General features: G+C 35.6%; 2 protein-coding genes across 2 annotated transcripts; both read right to left on the bottom strand.

Annotated features, from left to right (window-relative positions):
- Window positions 1-3,558: 3,558 nt before the first annotated feature.
- On the bottom strand, window positions 3,559-5,390 carry crygmx (crystallin, gamma MX). Its single transcript, XM_058794541.1, has 3 exons — window positions 5,365-5,390; window positions 4,249-4,546; window positions 3,559-3,834 (listed from the first exon to the last, which is right to left on the bottom strand). Exons 1-3 carry the CDS (start codon window positions 5,388-5,390, stop codon window positions 3,559-3,561), a joined length of 600 nt encoding a protein of 199 aa, XP_058650524.1.
- A 168-nt stretch (window positions 5,391-5,558) lies between these two features.
- crygmxl2 (crystallin, gamma MX, like 2) lies at window positions 5,559-6,806 on the bottom strand. Its single transcript, XM_058793545.1, has 3 exons — window positions 6,798-6,806; window positions 6,300-6,542; window positions 5,559-5,837 (listed from the first exon to the last, which is right to left on the bottom strand). Exons 1-3 carry the CDS (start codon window positions 6,804-6,806, stop codon window positions 5,559-5,561), a joined length of 531 nt encoding a protein of 176 aa, XP_058649528.1.
- Window positions 6,807-19,000: the final 12,194 nt, after the last annotated feature.

Here is a 19,000-nt window from a genome sequence, read left to right as displayed (position 1 = left end):
TTTGAGTTGAATTACTGAAATAAATTAACTTTTCCAAGACGTTCTAATTTATTGAGATGCACCTGTATGTGTGTATATACAGTGGTGTACGCACTGTGCGTACCATGAGCGCTAAGACTGACCTGAGATTTGCCCCGCAAACATTTCAGCAGTAAATTATAGGCCCATGTGTCCCGTATTTCTGTCGATTGAACCAGCCATGCCATTAATAATGAATGTATCAGTCTTTTGCATGCCAAAGTCAATTTCTGCTTATAAACATTACGTCAAATAGAAAGAGAAAATCGTGCTACACGCACTTTCATGAGATCAGGTTAAACTACAACAATTAATTTGTAGCCTATTTTACAAATGGGAATACAACGAATTCATGACAATGTTTTACATTCAAGCTACCCGTAAAATGTATAGTGAAAAGTTGTTTAAAATCATCTGGAATGCAATAAAGTAATTTTTAAAGCTGTTTTTAAAGCATTTGCTGCATGGATTAAAAAATAGACTAATAAATAATTCACATATCAGACAAAATTGTGTTGCAGAAAATACTTTAAATTTTTACGGAATTCAGAGTAGAGCAACATAAAAATCAGAAAAAAATAAAATAGGACCTATTTTAAGCTTTTCCTTATTTTTATATTTTAGAAGGTGATGAAAAAATGACTCGCCATCTCCTCATTGGACGTGCCTTTAGAGAGAAATGCATCTTTACGGATTACATAATGAAAGAGTTTTTGTTTTTGATTTGAATTATTTCGTTTTAAAGTAGTAATTTAAAGCTTTCTATAGATATATTTATCATATTTATGACTCAATTCGTTGAGTTTCGGTTCATCATTGTGAAGCGCTCCTATTCAAGATGAGACGGCAAGCGCATCTTCTGTTTTCCTATTTATTTTATAAAAACACAACGTTTTGTTGATATTGTGAATGCACACAAATAAAAGTAGACCCTTTACAGTTCCGAATGATGTATTACTCTTACCTTTATGAGCAAAAATTACGGCATATTTTAAGTTGTTTCGACTATCAAGAAAAAAATGCAAGTGACCGCTCTGGCGCCTCCATATCCTGCAAAGTGCGCTTCAGCTTCCACTCTTCACACAAACGATTAAATATGCACCTAGCACACATTTATATAGTTCAAACATTTAAACTAACATTGTGATATGCTTGAACTGTTTATATCCATAGATTTTATTTTAGGCAAGTCGTGATGATTTGAGAAGGCTAAATTGATCAAACATAGGCTATGATCAGCTCACTGTCTGCCGCTGGCCGCTTTTTAAAAAAAAAATAAAAACCTTACATTTAACGAACAAAAGTGTTCCAAACGTATATTTATAAATTAACTTTATAAAAAAACAAAACGAAATATAATCACTTTGTCATTATAAAAAACTCTGTGCGTACCCTCGGAAGAAATCCTGCAGGCTCCCCTGTGTATATACAGTATATATACAGTCATGGCCAAAAATATAGACACTCTTGGTAAATATGATCAAAGAAGGCTGTGAAAATTAATCTGCATTGTTAATCCTTTTGATCTTTTGATCTTTTGACACCTGACAAGAGATCAGAGACCATTCCTTCATCCAGAATCACTCCAGACCCTTTAGATTCCCAGCTCCATGTTGGTGCTTCTTCTCTTCAGTTCACTCCACTCATTTTCTATAGGATTCAGGTCAGAGGACTGGAATGGCCAGCAGAAGCTTGGTTTTGTGCTCAGTGACCCATTTTTGTGTTGTTTTTGAGGTTTGTGTAGATTATTGTACGGTTGGAAGATCCAAACATGGCCCATTATAAGATTTCTAACAGAGAGAAATCTCATTGATTTTTTTTTTTCTGTTGGTATTTGATATAATCCATGATGCCATGTGTCTAAGCAAGATGTCCAGACCTCCAGCAGAAATATAGGCCCTCAACATCAAAAATACAGCAATATATTTCATTGTACACATGGGGTACTTTTTATCCCTGTGTTCGCCAAACCCATCTTGAGTGTTTGCTGTTAAAAAGCTCATTTTTTAGTTTCATCTGACCATAGAAGCCAGTCCCATTGGAAGTTCCAGTCGTGTCTGATAACTGAATATGCTGGAGTTTGTTTTTGGATGAGCTAGGAGAATTTTTCTTGAAACCCTCCCAAACAACATGTGGTGATGTAGGTGCCCGTTTGACAATTTTTTTTTTAAGGTTTTCTGACCTCGAGACTCAACTATTTTTTGCAATTCTCCAGCTGTGGTCCTTGGAGAGTCTTAAGCTACTCAAACTCTCCTTCTCACCGTGCATTAGGATGATATAGACACACGTCCTCTTCCAGGCAGCTTCGTAACATTTTATGTTGATTGGAAATTCTTAATTATTGCCCTGATGGTGGAAATGGGAATTTTCACTGCTCTAGCTCTTTTCTTAAAGCCACTTCACTAATTTGTGAAGCTCAGTTATCTTTTGCTGCGCATCAGAAATATGTTCTTTGGTTTTTCTCATTGTGATGGATGATTAAGGGAATTTGGGCTTTGTTTTCCCTCCTATTTATATATATGGAGTGCTCAAAATTGTGAATATGAATGGGAATATACTTCAGAGATATTTTACTCATAAGAATTTCTAGGGGTGCCAATAATTGTGCCCAACGTGTATTTGAGAAAAACATTTATTTCATAATGATATTTTCCCCCATTTTAAATTCTTATTATCCAATGAAAGATTTTTGTGAATTATCAAAATAAAAGATCAAAAGGATTAACAATGCAGATTAATTTTCACAGCCTTCTTTGATCATATTTACCAAGGGTGCCGATATTTTTGGCAATGACTGTATATATATATCATTTTTTCTTTTTTCTTTTCATTTTAAACAATTTTTAAACAAATAAAAAAAAAAAAAACAATATTGAGGGTTTTTTGTGTTTATGCTTAAAACAAGACCAAATATGCTGGAAATGGGGTATGAAACTTGTTTAACGTTTAGTTTTTTTTTCTAACCCCACTGGCAGATACTTTTTCCTTTTTTTTAATCACAAATTTACATTTCTCAGAAAACAAGACTTTTCATGTCATTGCATCTACGGTCAGGCGTTACTGTAAAATTTATTTCCATATTCTAGGAAATAAGGTGTATTTGCTAATACACCTCATTGTCTACTCCATATTCCTTTTCTGCCAATTAAATTTTCTTTAATTGGCCTCCAAAATATTTAAAAGTATTAAATTTACCTCCATAAAACTTGCAGAAACCCTGCCATTGTATATCATTCATACTGTACAAATGTCATTAGTTTGATTTTAATCAAATTTTCCTTTATTTCCAGTTGTAGTTGGGAAGGGAAAGGTGCTGATAAAATACAGTTTGCTCAGTCAACAGTGCTAAAAGAGACATATAGCCCTAATTAAGTGAAGCTATGGCACTTGTGCCAGAATAAAGCAAGCATCACAAATACATTCAGCATGACAGATCCACAGGCCTGATCACCTGGAGGTGATTGAAGGTCAGACGTAATCGCTGCATGGACAGTCATTGCTGTTGACACATTGGGAGAGGTGGTTGTGTGATTTGGATCTTCAGTTGAGGTCAGTCACACGTCGCAGGGAGCCCATGGTAGGACTTGGACTACCCCACTCGACATACCTCCTGTATTCGCCAGGGCGCAGGAAGAACTGGCGGCCAGTGTAGTTGGGGTGCTCATGGAGGATCCAGTAGCCTTCCATGACATTGGCTGAAGAGATGTCGCCGTTGTGGAATCGCTGACGTAGATCAGGGCAATCTTCATTCAGCTCCATTGCCTGACCACCGAAATCGGAGCGCTCGAAGATCTTGACCCTGTAGTTTCCAGTGTACTAGGGAAGAAACAATCTGTGTTTTATATATATATATATATATATATATATTAAAAAACTTCTTTCCAAAAATTTAAAGCATTGCTCTGATTGATCAGCCCGACATGACAACACTGGATCAGCCAATAGCATGAGTTTGGAGTGGGAGTATTAATTCGGTCGACCAATGGCTGACAAAGAGAGTGTTTGGGAAACATGTTTTTTTAAACATCCCAAACTTTAAAGACAAAAAGAATAAAAAAGAGAACATTACAAAATACTCAAAGAACAGTCATTATTTTCAATGAGCTATATTCTCACAACCTAACATACTTGATTGAACTCTTAACTTAAGTGAAAACATTTCCTATCACAATAGATTATTTTTAAATAATGCTGTTTTCTGCTTCTACGGACTGTACAGTAAAGACTCACAGGAGGAACCATGCGGCAGGAGCGAATGCAGTCGTTAAATCCAGCCCAGTGCTGGAAATCAGGGTATTCACCCTTGGACAGCATGTACTGGTATCCAGAGTAGTTGGGCTTCTCGTAGGCCACCCAGCTTCCACTTTCTACTCGGATAGAGTTGCAGCGAGAAAAGTGGGACTGCATGTCAGCGCAGTCTCCACTGCACTCAAAGTGACGGCCCTGGAACTTTTTGTCTTCAAAGAAAGTAATCTGTTGGATGTATGTAGAGAAAGAAAAATTCAGGATTACAGGTACACTTTTAAGTCTGAAGTTTCACTTTTTCTTATTTCATCAGATTTTTGTAAGGTTATATAGAAAATCTGAATAGTTCTTTTTAATATTACTATTTTAAAAAGTGAATATTTTATGGTCTGTCTGTTTATTTATTTATTTTTTGTCTTCTGTATGGCACCAAAGTCTGTACTATACAGATTTAATCTTAAACATATTAACTGAACTCAACAGGGCTACCTTAGGCTAAAAGCAGTCTGTTTCCCTCTCGTTTCATGTAAAAGCATGGTTTAGGATAGTATGGTTGCATACCCTAAAACCGCAATCTATATCATTTACAGACACAATTTAGTCACTTACCTTGGCCATTGTGACTGTTCTCCGAGTGGACCAAACCATTTCTGAGGCCAGGACCTCTTTATAGACCCGGCATGGATCAGTGCTTTGTGTGTGACTCACAAAACTCTGTCTGGTCAGCACAATGTGTTCTATAGAGTGGATGCGACTGTAGATCAGCCAGCGTGTGCCCCCCTTTGTGTCTTTGCAAGCTTTTTTTCTATCTCTCTCTCCAAAGACAGCACCACTGCACTTTTCAGTGCTTGACAAAAAAGTTGCAAACTCTGCTTTTAGTTGCTTCAGGGCTCTACATGTAAATGCCATGAACTGGCAGGGACACATAAATGAAGATAAAATGCTAATATGAAGCTGGGATATGAAGTGATTTAATTGAAATTGTCCTCTCACATAAGCACAGTTCTTTTTTCATCAGCTTGTTTTATGGTTTGGAATGAGACTAAAATGAATTCTTCAACCACGTCAGATTTATAAAGTTGAGTTTGGCTTGAAACTGACATGCATGTCTTTATTTTGATGTGCATTGGGCAATGGATCAATGGATCCTTATTTGGAAAAACAACTGGCAAGCTGAAGAAACTTTCTGTTTCCTACGCTACCAAATAATTCAAAGCATCACAAAGAAAAGACAGCATACAAGAACCATTTTAATCAGTTTTAACGTCTTTAATGGTCATAAAAAAAAGACACTTTTACATTAAACTGCTCCTCATTCTCCTAAAGGAGCCAATCATGGGATTCATGCAACCCCATTCGCTGCAGGCTCGGTACTCTCCGGGCCGCAGGAAATACTGACGGCCTCTGTAATTGGGGTGCTCGTAAAAGATCCAGTAGCCCTCCATACAGTTACAGGAGTAGATGCCGTGGTGGCCAAAACGGTCGTAGACATTGGGGCAGTCATCTGTGAACTCCATCATGTGTCCGTGCATTTCAGGTCTGTTGTAGATTTTCATGCGGTAGGCACCTCTGTACTGTTGTGTGGGGAGAAAAACAGCAGTTAGGGCTTTAGAGGAATCAATAATCAGGGCAACGCAGATACATTTGAGAGACCAGTTGTCAGAACGTTTGGGAGAAAACCTTGAACATTCTTGATGTCGCTGTTGAGACTGAGCCTTTGATCATGACTTCCTGCTGTAAACGTGCAACTTTCAAAGATTTTCAAGTAGACGTTTAGTCATTTTTGTTGAACAAACTCTAGTGACAGTGTCATGATTCTTCCACTGCCAAAAACAGAGATGAATGGAATTATGATGAGCTGCGCAGTCATCGGAGTGTGTCTTGCTCCATTTCAAATAACTAAATCTCCTGGTGGACCTGTGAACCTGTTTTTTCCCTGCATATATGAATTACTTCAAAGGGCTCATTGATTGACGTTGCTTTTTTTAAAGGTGTCTAACTGCGTGAAATAAAACCCATCAGTTTGATTGACTTACTGGGGGGAACATCTGACAAGATCTGATACAACTGTTGAAGCCCATCCAGTGGTGAAAGTTAGGATACTCCCCACGGCCCAGGATGTACTGATACCCCATATAGTAGGGCTTCTCGTAGCCCACCCAGTGACCCCCCATGACCCGTATGGAGTTGCAGCAGTTGAAGTATCTAAAGGTGTCAGTGCAGTCAGCAGAGCACTCATAGGAGCGCCCCTGGAAGTTGGAGCCTTCATAGAAGATGATCTGATGACAGAAGGAAAGAGTATGTTAGCAAGGAACAGAGGAAGTGGTGAATGAATATGCTTATTTTGTCCAGTCTTATGTGAAAGTAACATGGAAAGCTGTAATGGGTAAACTTCCATGGATGATCTTCTATTCTTCTATTTAGTTTGACTTTTGAAGTTCATGAAGTGAAGCTCACGTCCCTAACGTAGCAAATAATGTCTTGTGAAAATACCTATATGACTCTAACTAGAAGGTACAGCTGTCAGCACCTACCTTTCCCATGGCTGCAGAGCAGGATGTCCACGCCGTTCTGCCGTACTGCCATCGAGGTCCTGGTGGACCTTTTATACTCTTCTAAAGATGTATACACACTGCTGCCAGAGGCACGTCACAGAAACTAGAGTTTACCTTTGAAAACGTCACAGACCTTTCCATTATTCATTTCTCTAAAGACAACTAAAGCCACACTCCCATTATTCCCGAATGCTAGAGTTTACCTATACAAATTCCCCTCACCTCATGAGCCTTACCAGCACACCAAGCCTTGTTCACCCATGACCTGGTTATGTGCTCTTTTCAGAACTGGCCACAAAAGGATCAGGAGGCATTATAACAGGCCTTTATGTATATGGAACAATGTGTAGTAAAAATGGCATGTAAACTAATTTAAAAGAATGCACAAGTTTCAGTTGATTTAAATCAAAGTTCCCTTTAAGTTACCCTAAAACAATGAGTTTCATGCTGGGGTTCATGGACTTCCAGATGGCTGACAGGGGGATGCTAGGAGGCTTTCAAAATTTGCAAAAGGCTGTCAAAATTAACATGTTAATTAATCAGTTAATTGAGATATATATTCATCAATATATGTGACCCTGGACCACAAAACCAGTCTTAAGTGTCAATTTTTCGAAATTGAGATTTATACATCATCTGTAAGCTGAATAAATAAGCTTTCCATTGATGTATGGTTTGTTAGGATATGACAATATTTGGCCGAGATACAACTATTTGAACATCTGGAATCTGAGGGTGCAAAAAAATCAAAATGTTGAGAAAATCGCCTTTACATTTTTCCAAATGAAGTTCTTAGCAATGCATATTAATAATCAAAAATAAAGTTTTTATACATTTACGGTAATAAATTTACAAAATATCTTCATGGAACGTGATCTTTACTTAATATCCTAATGATTTTTGGCATAAAAGAAAAATGTATCATTTTGACCCGAACAATGTATTTTTGGCTATTGCTACAAATATACCCCAGCGACTGTTTTTTTTAGTTGTGAATTTTATTTTATTTTATTTTATGACATATTACAAATTGCAAAGATTCAACCACATTTAAAATCTTTTTTAAACTGAGAGATAAACAGAAAAATGTATGAGAACTTTAAAAAAAAATGACGTCATGAAACATTATGACACAAAATGGATGATTAAAATAAAAATGATTATTAAATAAATAAGAAATATTTTATACTCTGTACTACTTCTCTACTAAATCACTGATCACCTAATAAAGAAATTTGGAAAACTAATTTCCCTACTTATTTTCCCTACAACGTAATTGTTTTCTTCACATTTTCCTTCCTTTTGTTCTTGTGAACTGCACTCCTATTTTACACAGGGTCGAGACCGCAGATAAAGCAAATGTTCATCACAGGTTTTTGAAATCCCTATATAGCTTTGTTTTTGATGTCATCCTCAAATATGCAATTACAGAGAAACACAACAGTCACATTCTGTTTAGATTGAGGCAAACCAGCTTGACAGACATTTTGTCAACCGGTTGGTCTGGAGATTTTTATTGAATTATTTATTTTTAAATACTAATCACAGAGCATTTGAGAGTGGTTTCATCAGAGCACACATTATAGTACATCTGGTGTCTATTTTCCTGCCGTGTGCATTTCAGGCGCTCATCTAAGTGATTCTGACACTATTGATTGTTCTGGAATGTGTTGACATAACCTCCGACAATATGTTGCCTTCTTTTGCTTCCATAGCCTGAAGAGTCACACTGATGCAAGGTCTTCATGAGGCTGTGTTGAGGTGGGTCATACATTTCGTGTGTTTGTGTTTGTGTTATTGTGTGATGGTTGTTTCAACTCTAGGACAGTCAACTCTGGCATGTAAGCAAACCCCTCAGCTGACAGGCAAAAGGCCAAAGAGAGTTGGCCTTGTGTTTCTATTCTTTTCAAAGCTGAGCTTCACTCTCCACATCTCTCCTTTCATCAAGATGAGGAGCAACGATCTGTTTTGTGTATTGTTTTTTTGCCGGTTTTACTCCAGAGAAAGACAGCTTTTGTAAAACAATAGCCACACTGTTCTTTGATAGCCACTCTGGCATTGTTTTAAAACGCAGCTCGGAGAGTGAGAGAAGTTGTAGTTAGCACTTTGTTTCTTTATCTGTCAATGGCTTGAGCTGACAGTCACAAGCATTAATAATGTGTCAGATCTCAAACATGTAAAAAGTCTAAAGATTGATCTTCAGAGAACACACTGAAAATCTATTTTAAACCTGGAGATAAACAGAAAGTTTTAGGATTTAAAAAAATTCAAACATTATGACATCAAATCAATGATTAAAATTAAATTATTATTAAATGAAGAAGATATATTTAAGATTTTGTTCTATTTCTAGATCACTTAACTAATAAGCAAATTTATTACATTGATCATTTTACATCACTTTATTTATTTATTTTAGACTAAATTAAAGTTTGAAGGTGGACAGAATGCCAATATCTCAAGAAATTCTGAAATCCATTTTAACTTTTGAATGTAATTTGTACAATAAAAATTTTGTAAATACTCTACCAGTCGAAAGTGTCAAAAGTGAAATATTATTACTGTTTAAAATGGTTTTGTTTATGAATACATTTTAAAATGTAATTTATTCCTGTGATGGCGAAGCTGATTTTTCAGCAGCTATTACTCCAGTCTTCAGTGTCACATGATCCTTCAGAAATCAGTCTAATATAATGAGTTGGTGCTCAATGAAAATTGGTGTTATCACACATGTGGTGTAATCAGCTGGAGTGATGGATGTTAAAACATTAGCTTTGTCCTAAGGAATAAATTCTATTTTAAAATATGTTCAAATAGAAAAGCTATTTTAAATTGTAATAATACTTCACAATATTACTATTTTACTGTATTATTGATCAAATAAATGCAGCCTCGGTGAGTGTAAGAGACTTTTCCAAAACATTAAAAATCTTAATCATTTCAAACTTGTGACCAGCAATATATGGTATATATTTTGTGTGAAAAAAACTTAGAACCATAAAAATTGCATTGTCACTAGTGGTCTCAGACTTTTTGGTCCCAATTGTATAAATTATTGACTAGTGTTACATCTTTTGTGAGAAATTGTCTTTTAATGTAACTTTCTGTCTCCTCTTCTCAGCTTTTTTCTTGGCTTAGTTAGCGATTACTGTACCACATGTACTCTACACTACAGGAATGGTTCTCTCACATCACAGGCTTGCAAATAGTAATCTTGAAAGCACTACAAGACATTTCATCCCCACACGGGGCAAAATACTTCAAATAAGCCCAAGCTTTCTCTCTTGGTTCCCCCTGGAGAACAAAAAGCCAACACTTAAGATCTTTTGCTGCCTCTCCGGTTGAGAGAGACGAGGAGAGAGAGAGAAATGGAGAGAGTTGCTTTGGACAGAGTCAGAACGCAACAGCACATTATCACATGAGATTATTTTCATTGTGAGGAGATAAAATGTGCAAAACACACTAATTCCATTTATTTACAATGAGGTCCAAAAAAATCTCAGACCGCTACTTTACTTTTTTTTTTTTTTACTAATTTTTATTAATGATCATATATATATATATATATATATGATTTTTTTTCTACATGTCTAAAATCCTAAAACTGATTTCCCCGCTTTCAGTTTGGTCTCAGACTTAACTATGAACCTGACTATTCTTTCGGTTCATCTAGAAACTTAAAGGATTTAGAAACTCTGGCAAAAAAGAACACAGTCTAATTTAGTGACATAACAAGAAAGGCTAAGAAGACTTTTAATGCTTGATAGACAAAATGGCAAACAAATACACTGTTAGTTTCTTGATTATGGCATTAAATTGGAATTGTATGTATAATCTAGAATTAGGCAGCACACAGCACCCGAGTAAACATAATTCATTTTTTAATATTTCAGGGTTGAAGACAATATGCAGTGGACTTTGCAGTCCCAGATATGAGTATTTAAAGAAGCCATCGGTGCGGGTTCTTATACAGAAAATGTGTAATTTCAAGTACTTTATGGTTCTAGGACAAAAGCTCTGCCCTAGTGAATGGCAGCTGCCGCTTCTCTCCAATTAGCCTTGCGAGTTCGTAAGAACGGGCCTTAATCTGCTGTTGAAGACGGTGTGATGTGGCTGGGTGAGCCAAAGCCTCGTGTGTGAGGGGGAGGAAGACGAGGGCCCTTTTGCTGAGAGATCATCCTCCTGTTGTTGTGCGGAGCTGCAGACGGGCCCTGTCTGTCCCTGCCAGCGCACAAGGCTCGCTATCGGCTGTGCCAGACGGTGCCTACGCTTGCTGGCCACTCTGAGAGCGTGCCAGGGACGGCTTTGTGGAGATGTGTCTGATGTGCTCCATCTTTTCTTTTGGAGGATAATTAAAAGAGGAAATAGTGGTGGAATATACACTGAAGAATGGAGGGATTGGGGATGCTTCTGAAGCCAGTCAAATAATGGATGTGGTTATTATTTAGTTTATACTTTGTTTACATATTTTGTGGCTCTCTCTCTTTTTTCGCTACACTCTATTGGGTAGTTTTATAAAACTTTTCCTTAGAGGGTTTAAAGATGACTTTAGCCCCAGATTTCACCTAACATATGTAGGCCTACTATTCATTCATTTTCATTTATTTTATATATGTTATGAAAAGAAATCTCATGCTCACCCATGCTGAATTTAGTTGATTTATTTATGAAATGCAGTAAAACAGTTAAATATCATTACAATTTAAAATAACTCTTTTCTATTTGAATATATTTTAAAATATAATTTATTCATGTGATGGTATAAATGAATTTTCAGCAGCTGTTATTTCAGTCTTTAATGTGACTTGATATTTCAGAACATTATTTTATTATTAACACTGTTAAAAATAGTTTTGAGAATAGCTTAATATATTTGTAAATAGCTTAATATTTTGTGAAAAACACTAAATAACAAAATAGCTGATTTTGATGTAATTTGATATAATGGAATATTTTTTTTAAATGTTGAGTAGCTATTAAGATGGTTCAACATATATAATTGGTATTTATTTAAATGTTATTATATATAATACTTATATTAAATGTTATTATATATATATATATATATATATATATTTATATTGAATTTGACAAATTGTGCCTTTACCAGCAATATTTACCTTTTTTATTATTATTATTATTTCATTTATTAAAAATAAAAATAATTATAATTTGTAATGTCATATTCTGGGACCAGAAAAAAAAAAAAATTAATTAAATTTTCCTTAAGGGGGTCTTTAACCTTATTGTACCCTTTGATTATGCTCATGCATTCTAATGGCTACCTTTTTTTTATTATTATTATTATTTTTTTTTTTTACTAAATTCAGGTGGTCCTCATCTTTTAGCTATTCTTCAAAACTTATCCCAGGTTAACATGCTCAGATCCAAAATCAAACATGAGTATGCATTATGGGTTACTGGGTTTTTCTTCCTCACATCTCCTTTTCAGATGAAACAGAGCAGTCCAGGTAAAGACAACCCTCTCACGTGACGTTTCCCCCACCATCCCATGGCTCCGAGTTTAAAGAGTAACTTTCTTTTGTGTGATCTGCCCTCATCTCAAAACAGTCTCTGTGTTTACTGACACATGACAAAAAAAAACTCAGATCTTTTCATCTCCTCTTTTAGAAGGAGGAATCTCCTTACAATGCATCCGTGTGTTTAAGGCAGAGGCTGGCAACAACACACGCAACTTCAATAGAGCGCCTTGAACACACGGGGAAAAGGTGCACCCGAGCTGCCGATCTACCCCAACCTTTCTACAGCCTTAAATATATAATCACATATGATGCCATTTTTTGCTTCTTCAAATTTGGCATCAAAGTAAATGTGTTCTGACAACAGTTAGTGACAAGGGCTCCAAAGGAAAAGAGGAACGTCGGGCCGTACCACACCGTATCAATTATTGATCGTGCGGCTCTCGACCTGAGAGAAAGAGAGAGAGAGCATTGTCATAATGAAATATGTGATTTTTTACAAAATAAAAAAATAATAGATAAAGGTCGTCCCATTGTTCTGAAGACTTATGAGTTTGATTGACAGCCTGCAAATTCTCTTCGTTCACTCGTAAAGGAGATCAAAAGACAGTTCTTCTCTTTGCCCAAGGCCACTTGCAATTTATTTAGAAGCCCTGTGCTTGTGTCCCAGCAGGTATCACTGCCGAACCAAGCCACTCAGGATAATCACAACTTTAAGCCGCCTCTCCTCCTTGCTTGCTTTCTTTGTCAAATTAATGTAGCTGAGAAGCTGGTTCAGTTTCTTAGCTTTAACAACGACAATATTTTGAAATCATCTCTGATTTAAATAACAAAATTAGAATGTAGTGGGGACCAAAAGTCCACAGATGCTTACTCAGAAAATCTGAGATTCGAAATGTAATTAAAATCTGGAGAAATTCAGCCTGGGTGAGCATGAGATTGCTTTCCAAAATATTATGATGTCAAATGATTAATATTTCAGATTCTGCACTATTTGTAGGTCAATATGTGACATTGATCATGTGATCTCCTTTCAGTCCTCTGGATCATTTCAAACCATGCTGAAGAACATGATCTTCAGATTTATATGGAAATTCATACAGATCAAGTGCTCCTGTCAAACAAAAGTAAGACATTCATGTTACTTTTCACTCAAACTGTTGTCATGCTTGTAGTATAATCTGTAATAAAAATGTAAAATAAAAAAAATTTAATTCATTAAATTAATCATTTCCACCTTACAGAAACTCTTGACAAATGCTGGATACATTGCGTGCATAAAATCTCTGTTTTATTTACAACTTTGGGAAAAATAAAACAGATTGAAGTACATTTTACAAGAAAATACTACTATAAAATATCATGTTTAATTCAGTGTGTTAATTACATTTCTTTGTAACTGTGAAATTTACTAGTAAAAAAGTTACTATATTTAGTGCTGTCACACGATTAATCGCGATTAATTGCGATTAATCGCATCCAAAATAAAAGTTATTGTTTGTATAATATATATGTGTGTGTGTACAGTGTATATTTATCATGTATATATAAATACACACACGTGTGTATATATTTAAGAAAAATATATGTTTATATATTAAATATATTTATATATGATATAATTTATATTAATATGAATATATACATGCAAATACATGTAAATATTTTCAAAACATATGCTGTATGTGTGTGTCTTTATATATACATAATAAATATACACAGTACACACATATATTATGTAAAGAAAAACATTTATTTTGGATGCGATTAATCGCGATTAATCATTTCACAGCACTAAATACACACACACACACACACACACACACACACACACACACACAATTTCTGCATGGTTACAGTACCATAATTGATTGAGAAAGAGTGCCATTGTTGATTATCATTACCGACTATGTTTTTGAGTTTCTTAGTATAGCCGCACGTGAGTACATAAAAATATGCAATGGATGGTAGTGGAAGAAGCCACACTGCTTTGTAACCAGCAATAAATAACACTGTTTATTTCAAAGGGACGCAGCAGTTCTCGTGAGCAGCGGAAGGCTTGAAGAAAAATAGGGCATTCATATGGGAGCAAGTGAAGGCATGAAGAAATAAAAGAAAATAGAGAGCAGTGTGAAATTCCTTTTGAGTGGTTTGAAATGAAGTAGCGTTTGAAATGAAATGTTTTGTTCACCTTCGTGCTGGTGCACCATATCTCTCAAAGAGTGTTTGAAAAACCTTACGCATCACATTAATAATACACAGGAGGACGCTTAATGGGGTGTGTGGCTCGTCCCCATATCGATAATGATGAAACTGTACTGATGAAACTGTTTACCCCCTTTTTAACACCCAAACGTGCTCTGTTCAGTAAATGCCTTCAGTCTGGTTAAATTAGAATGACATAGTGTGGCAAAGTGATAACAAGATACACTACACAACAACAAAAAATAATAATGATAAAAATAAAGTCTGGAGCATGTCATTTTTAAATAGTAGGCTATACTTGATTTTCTTTTAGTTTTTTGCATGCATGGTAAGATTGATATGAGAATGCAGAGAGTTTAGACTGCATAATGAAGAATGCTAATTACATAATGAAGTTTATAAGGTTAGAAGAAGAATGCATGATGACTAAATAATTATTAAAATGATGTAATCAGTCACATCAATCTGCTGCTGCATCGTTTGAACACTTCAAACCGTTTCCCTGTCACACCACTAGAGTGCAGTAGAGCTTTAAATGTGCTCTCCGTTACCTCTCTCTCTCTCTCTCTTTATTTGTAAAATAATTCCTGGAAGAAGTGTGCAGACAGATATGTATTTACTGGCTGTGTCATCTCTCTGTGCTCTAAATCCTATCAGCTGCAGCAGGTGCTGCGCTGGGCTCAGACTCAGACGCAGGTCGTTTTAAACAGCTGCTGTGAGGGAGCTGACCTGGAGCACAGGCCATTCATACACACAAATACACACAAACAAAGATATGTGCACACACAGCACACATGCACACATGTAAAAGCCTTTTGTTTTGGTGCTGCAATATTCTGGTGTGTTGCATGTTGGGATATACGCGGACACGCGACTGTTATTTGGCTTAGAACTGTACGTTAAACTTTTTAATAGACACTTAGAAATCGGCTAGGCCTATATTGATAATTAAATATTATATTTATTACAATCGTAGCAATCATGTTCAAACATTATTTCCAAGAAATTATGATATACTGACAGCGTAAATTACGTCTTTTTATTTTATTTTTATTTTTTTAATGCAGGGAATAAAATAAAACATAATTTCCTTTAGACTACAATAAGAGCTTAGTCGGAGTAGCATAGGCTATTTAATTTTTGACAGAAATGAAGAGGCTGCGAGGAGTGTGGTCATTGATTGTACTGTTGTTTACCAACTTTTTGTAGACAAAAGTTGTGAGTTGTTGCATGAGCGTTACATTGTAAAGACATCAGCGATAAATTACATTTCGATAAGGTCTATTCTTTACCTCCAAAGTTGAGACAAAATATTTTACACAACCCAGCTTGAGTATTCTTTTTAATTTTACATTTACATATTTTTTAAAATAATAAAAATGCTACATCTTTGTATGTCAGAAAGAGTAGCCTGCCCTGTGTTAGTATGCTATTCGGTAGTGTAGTCTACTACATTGTTGTCACATGACCTCATATGCACATTATGTAAAACCTTTTGTTTTGGTGCTGCAATATTGCATGTTGGAATATGCGAACACGCGACTGCTTTGAACTGCATGTTAAACTTTTAATAGACACTTGAAAATATTGATAATTCAATTTAGGTAGGCTATTACAAACATTATTTCCAAGAAATGCTGATATGGACAGTGTAAATTACATCATAATTCTTAAATACAGAGAATAAAATAAAAAATCATTTTCATTAGTCAAGGTAGCTCCATATTTAATTTTTGACAGGAATAAAGGCTTTGAGGAATTGGCTATAGTAGCTATGTTCAATGGATTGTACCCTACTGTTGTTTACCAACAATAGTCTACCAACTTTCTAGACAAAAACCCCATTGAACAGTTTTAAATGTTGTGAGTTGTGACAGTTGTGGGATTTAGGACCTTTTTACAGTGCATTGCACTGTTGTTCCTCACAGCCTCGTTTTCATCAGCATTAAATTCAATAAGGTCTATTCTTTACCTCCAAAGTTGAGACAAAATATTTTACACAAACCAGCTTTGAGTATACAATTTTAAATTAACATTTGTGTTTAAAATAATAAAAAAGATATATATTTTTTTATGACAGAAATAGAGTAGTATTTACTAAATTGTTGTTACATGACCTCATAACATTGCTTGTGCAATTCCGTGAATGCGGTGTCCAAAAAGATCACTTTAGGTAAGTTGTTTGCTTTTTAAATCTAATTTTATGAACTTTGTGGTTTTCAGCTAAACTATTACTGCTGGTTTCATGCGTCACGCATTGCATTGTGGTATATAGTATGCCAGAGTGTTGTATTTTCCCATTTTTGGCAAAGGTAATAGGCGATTTGGTTATTCCAAGCATAGATAAAATTAACATATTTTGCATTAAATATAGGCCTACTGCTCAAATAGTAAGAGTAGTATGTTAGCATACTAATTCTTGTGGTTTTGCTACTATGATTGTCTTGGCTTTAACATACTAATGGCTTTGGGAAATTAGGCGAGTGTCCTCAGATTTGTTTCCTACCTTAGGAAATGCTTTCATGAAAACATTATCCCTGTCATTTCGATAAATGCAACTGCTATGATTGTTTTAAGAGCTGCAATGCTTTCATGTCATTTGAAAGACTGACACCGGTCTGGGTCATGACTGTGTGTGTAAGCAGAAGCTGAGTCTCAGTTGGTGAACTGGTTATAAGTTGGAGATTGTTTGAAAGGCCTGAAGAATCAAGAGCGACTTGCAGCAGCATCCCTGGAAATGCCTGCAGGTCCTCAGAGAAGATCACCAAATTAAAAAAGGCAGGGAAATAGCACCAATTCCCACCATCAATACCGTGGTTCTTATTCTTTTTGCTTTTAACTTTTGTTTTTCCCTTCTTTCGCTCTCTCTCTCTACTCCCATCACACTGTTGTTTTCTTAGTATGTTTTTCTCTCGTTCCGCCTTTTCTGTCGCTGAGCACTGCAGCCACTTTCAAAGGCTCGGCTGTCACGCGCCGGCTTTGAGAGCTAGTTTAATTTTTAACGTACATGTTGTCAGGGTGCCGTCAGCTGTGATTGACAGGTTCGTCCCAGAGCAGCCCTGCTTGGCAGGCTGGCGTCTTTTGTCAGAGAGAGCGAAGAGAAGCAACAAAGAAAGGAGAAGAGGAGGAAAAAACACACATAAATAAAACACAAACCCCCACTTACACTTTTCAATAGAGATTCAATTAAACCAAACTTAACATTGAGCTTTTTCATATGTGGAAATGGACTTGATATTTCCTTTTGTTCTAAAATGGAGATCCAGTTCAGAGCGTAACTCTCTTGGAAATGCGGCAGCAGGAAAAGCGGAGAAGAAAACATGATAAACATAGGTGGAGATATGAGTGCTTTGCAATATATAATATGACCATAAAGAAAAGAATCAACTTAATGCAATAGAATCTTGTAAGGGACTGAATATATCATCCACTCCTCTAGATATCTGTTTTGCTATTATATTTATCTAGATAGCATAACAACCATAAGATTAGTACTTGAGGCTATTTGAGCATCAACCGAGCTGACACAATATATCATGTGCTTACATAAGCAGTTATATACATGGCCCTGGATGATCTTTCTGCAGACTCAAAAGAATCTTAGAAGTGTATTTGCAGATAAATTTCTTTTTTTTTTGTCTCTCCCAGTCCGGCGAGATGAAGACATGAGGCTCCTCTAATGTAAACACTGAGTAGGACAGTCTTTGGAGTGTCAGGATTCTGACAGGACCGCCGCAAGCCAGTTCATCTCTGTGCATGTGTCCACACTATAGCCATAACTGTTTGAGAATGAAAAGAGCAGGACAAGGAGTTGCACTCAAAATGCAAACAATAGAGTTGTCCTTGCAACATAGGATTTGAGTCATTTAACATTTATTTTAATCAAAACCAAAAGCCACAGAATGTAGTTTTTACTGGCTCTTTTGAAATTCATTTGTGTTGGGTTCTTTTAGAGCCGTTTGGATTCAGTGTGGTTTGTGATGCTGGTTGAAATGATTCTTTTATGAATAATAACTACAGTGGATGTCTTTTTTTCACCCAGCTGTATTTATTTATATTTTTATGTCCCTTATTGCTCCTTACATACCATTCTATTAAATTTCAAAAAAGGATAGGTCACTTCGAGGCTTTAGAAAAATGATGGCTCCAATAAACAAATTCCCAGGGTTATTTCTTTTTGTTATGTGTCGTTTTAGGTTGTGTCCTTTATTTGTTCAGAAGTTTGAGGTTGGTAAGATTTTTATATGTTTTTGAAAGAAGCTTATGCTCATCAAGCATTTTTTTTTTTAAATGAAAAATACAGTAAAAACAGCAATATTGTGAAATAATATTACAATATAAAATAGCTGAATTCTATTTTAATTTATCCATATATTCAAATAAATTTAATGTATTAAATATGATAGAAATATTACTATAATTAATATTTATTAAAATGTAATCTGTGATGGAGAGACTGAATTTTCAGCAGCCATTACTCCGGTCTTCAGTGGAAAC

Source organism: Onychostoma macrolepis, chromosome 12 (assembly GCF_012432095.1).
Source record: "Onychostoma macrolepis isolate SWU-2019 chromosome 12, ASM1243209v1, whole genome shotgun sequence".
Lineage (NCBI taxonomy): Eukaryota > Metazoa > Chordata > Actinopteri > Cypriniformes > Cyprinidae > Onychostoma > Onychostoma macrolepis.
The sequence above is the reverse complement of the archived record's forward strand: the minus strand, read 5'-3'. Positions and strand labels throughout refer to the sequence as shown.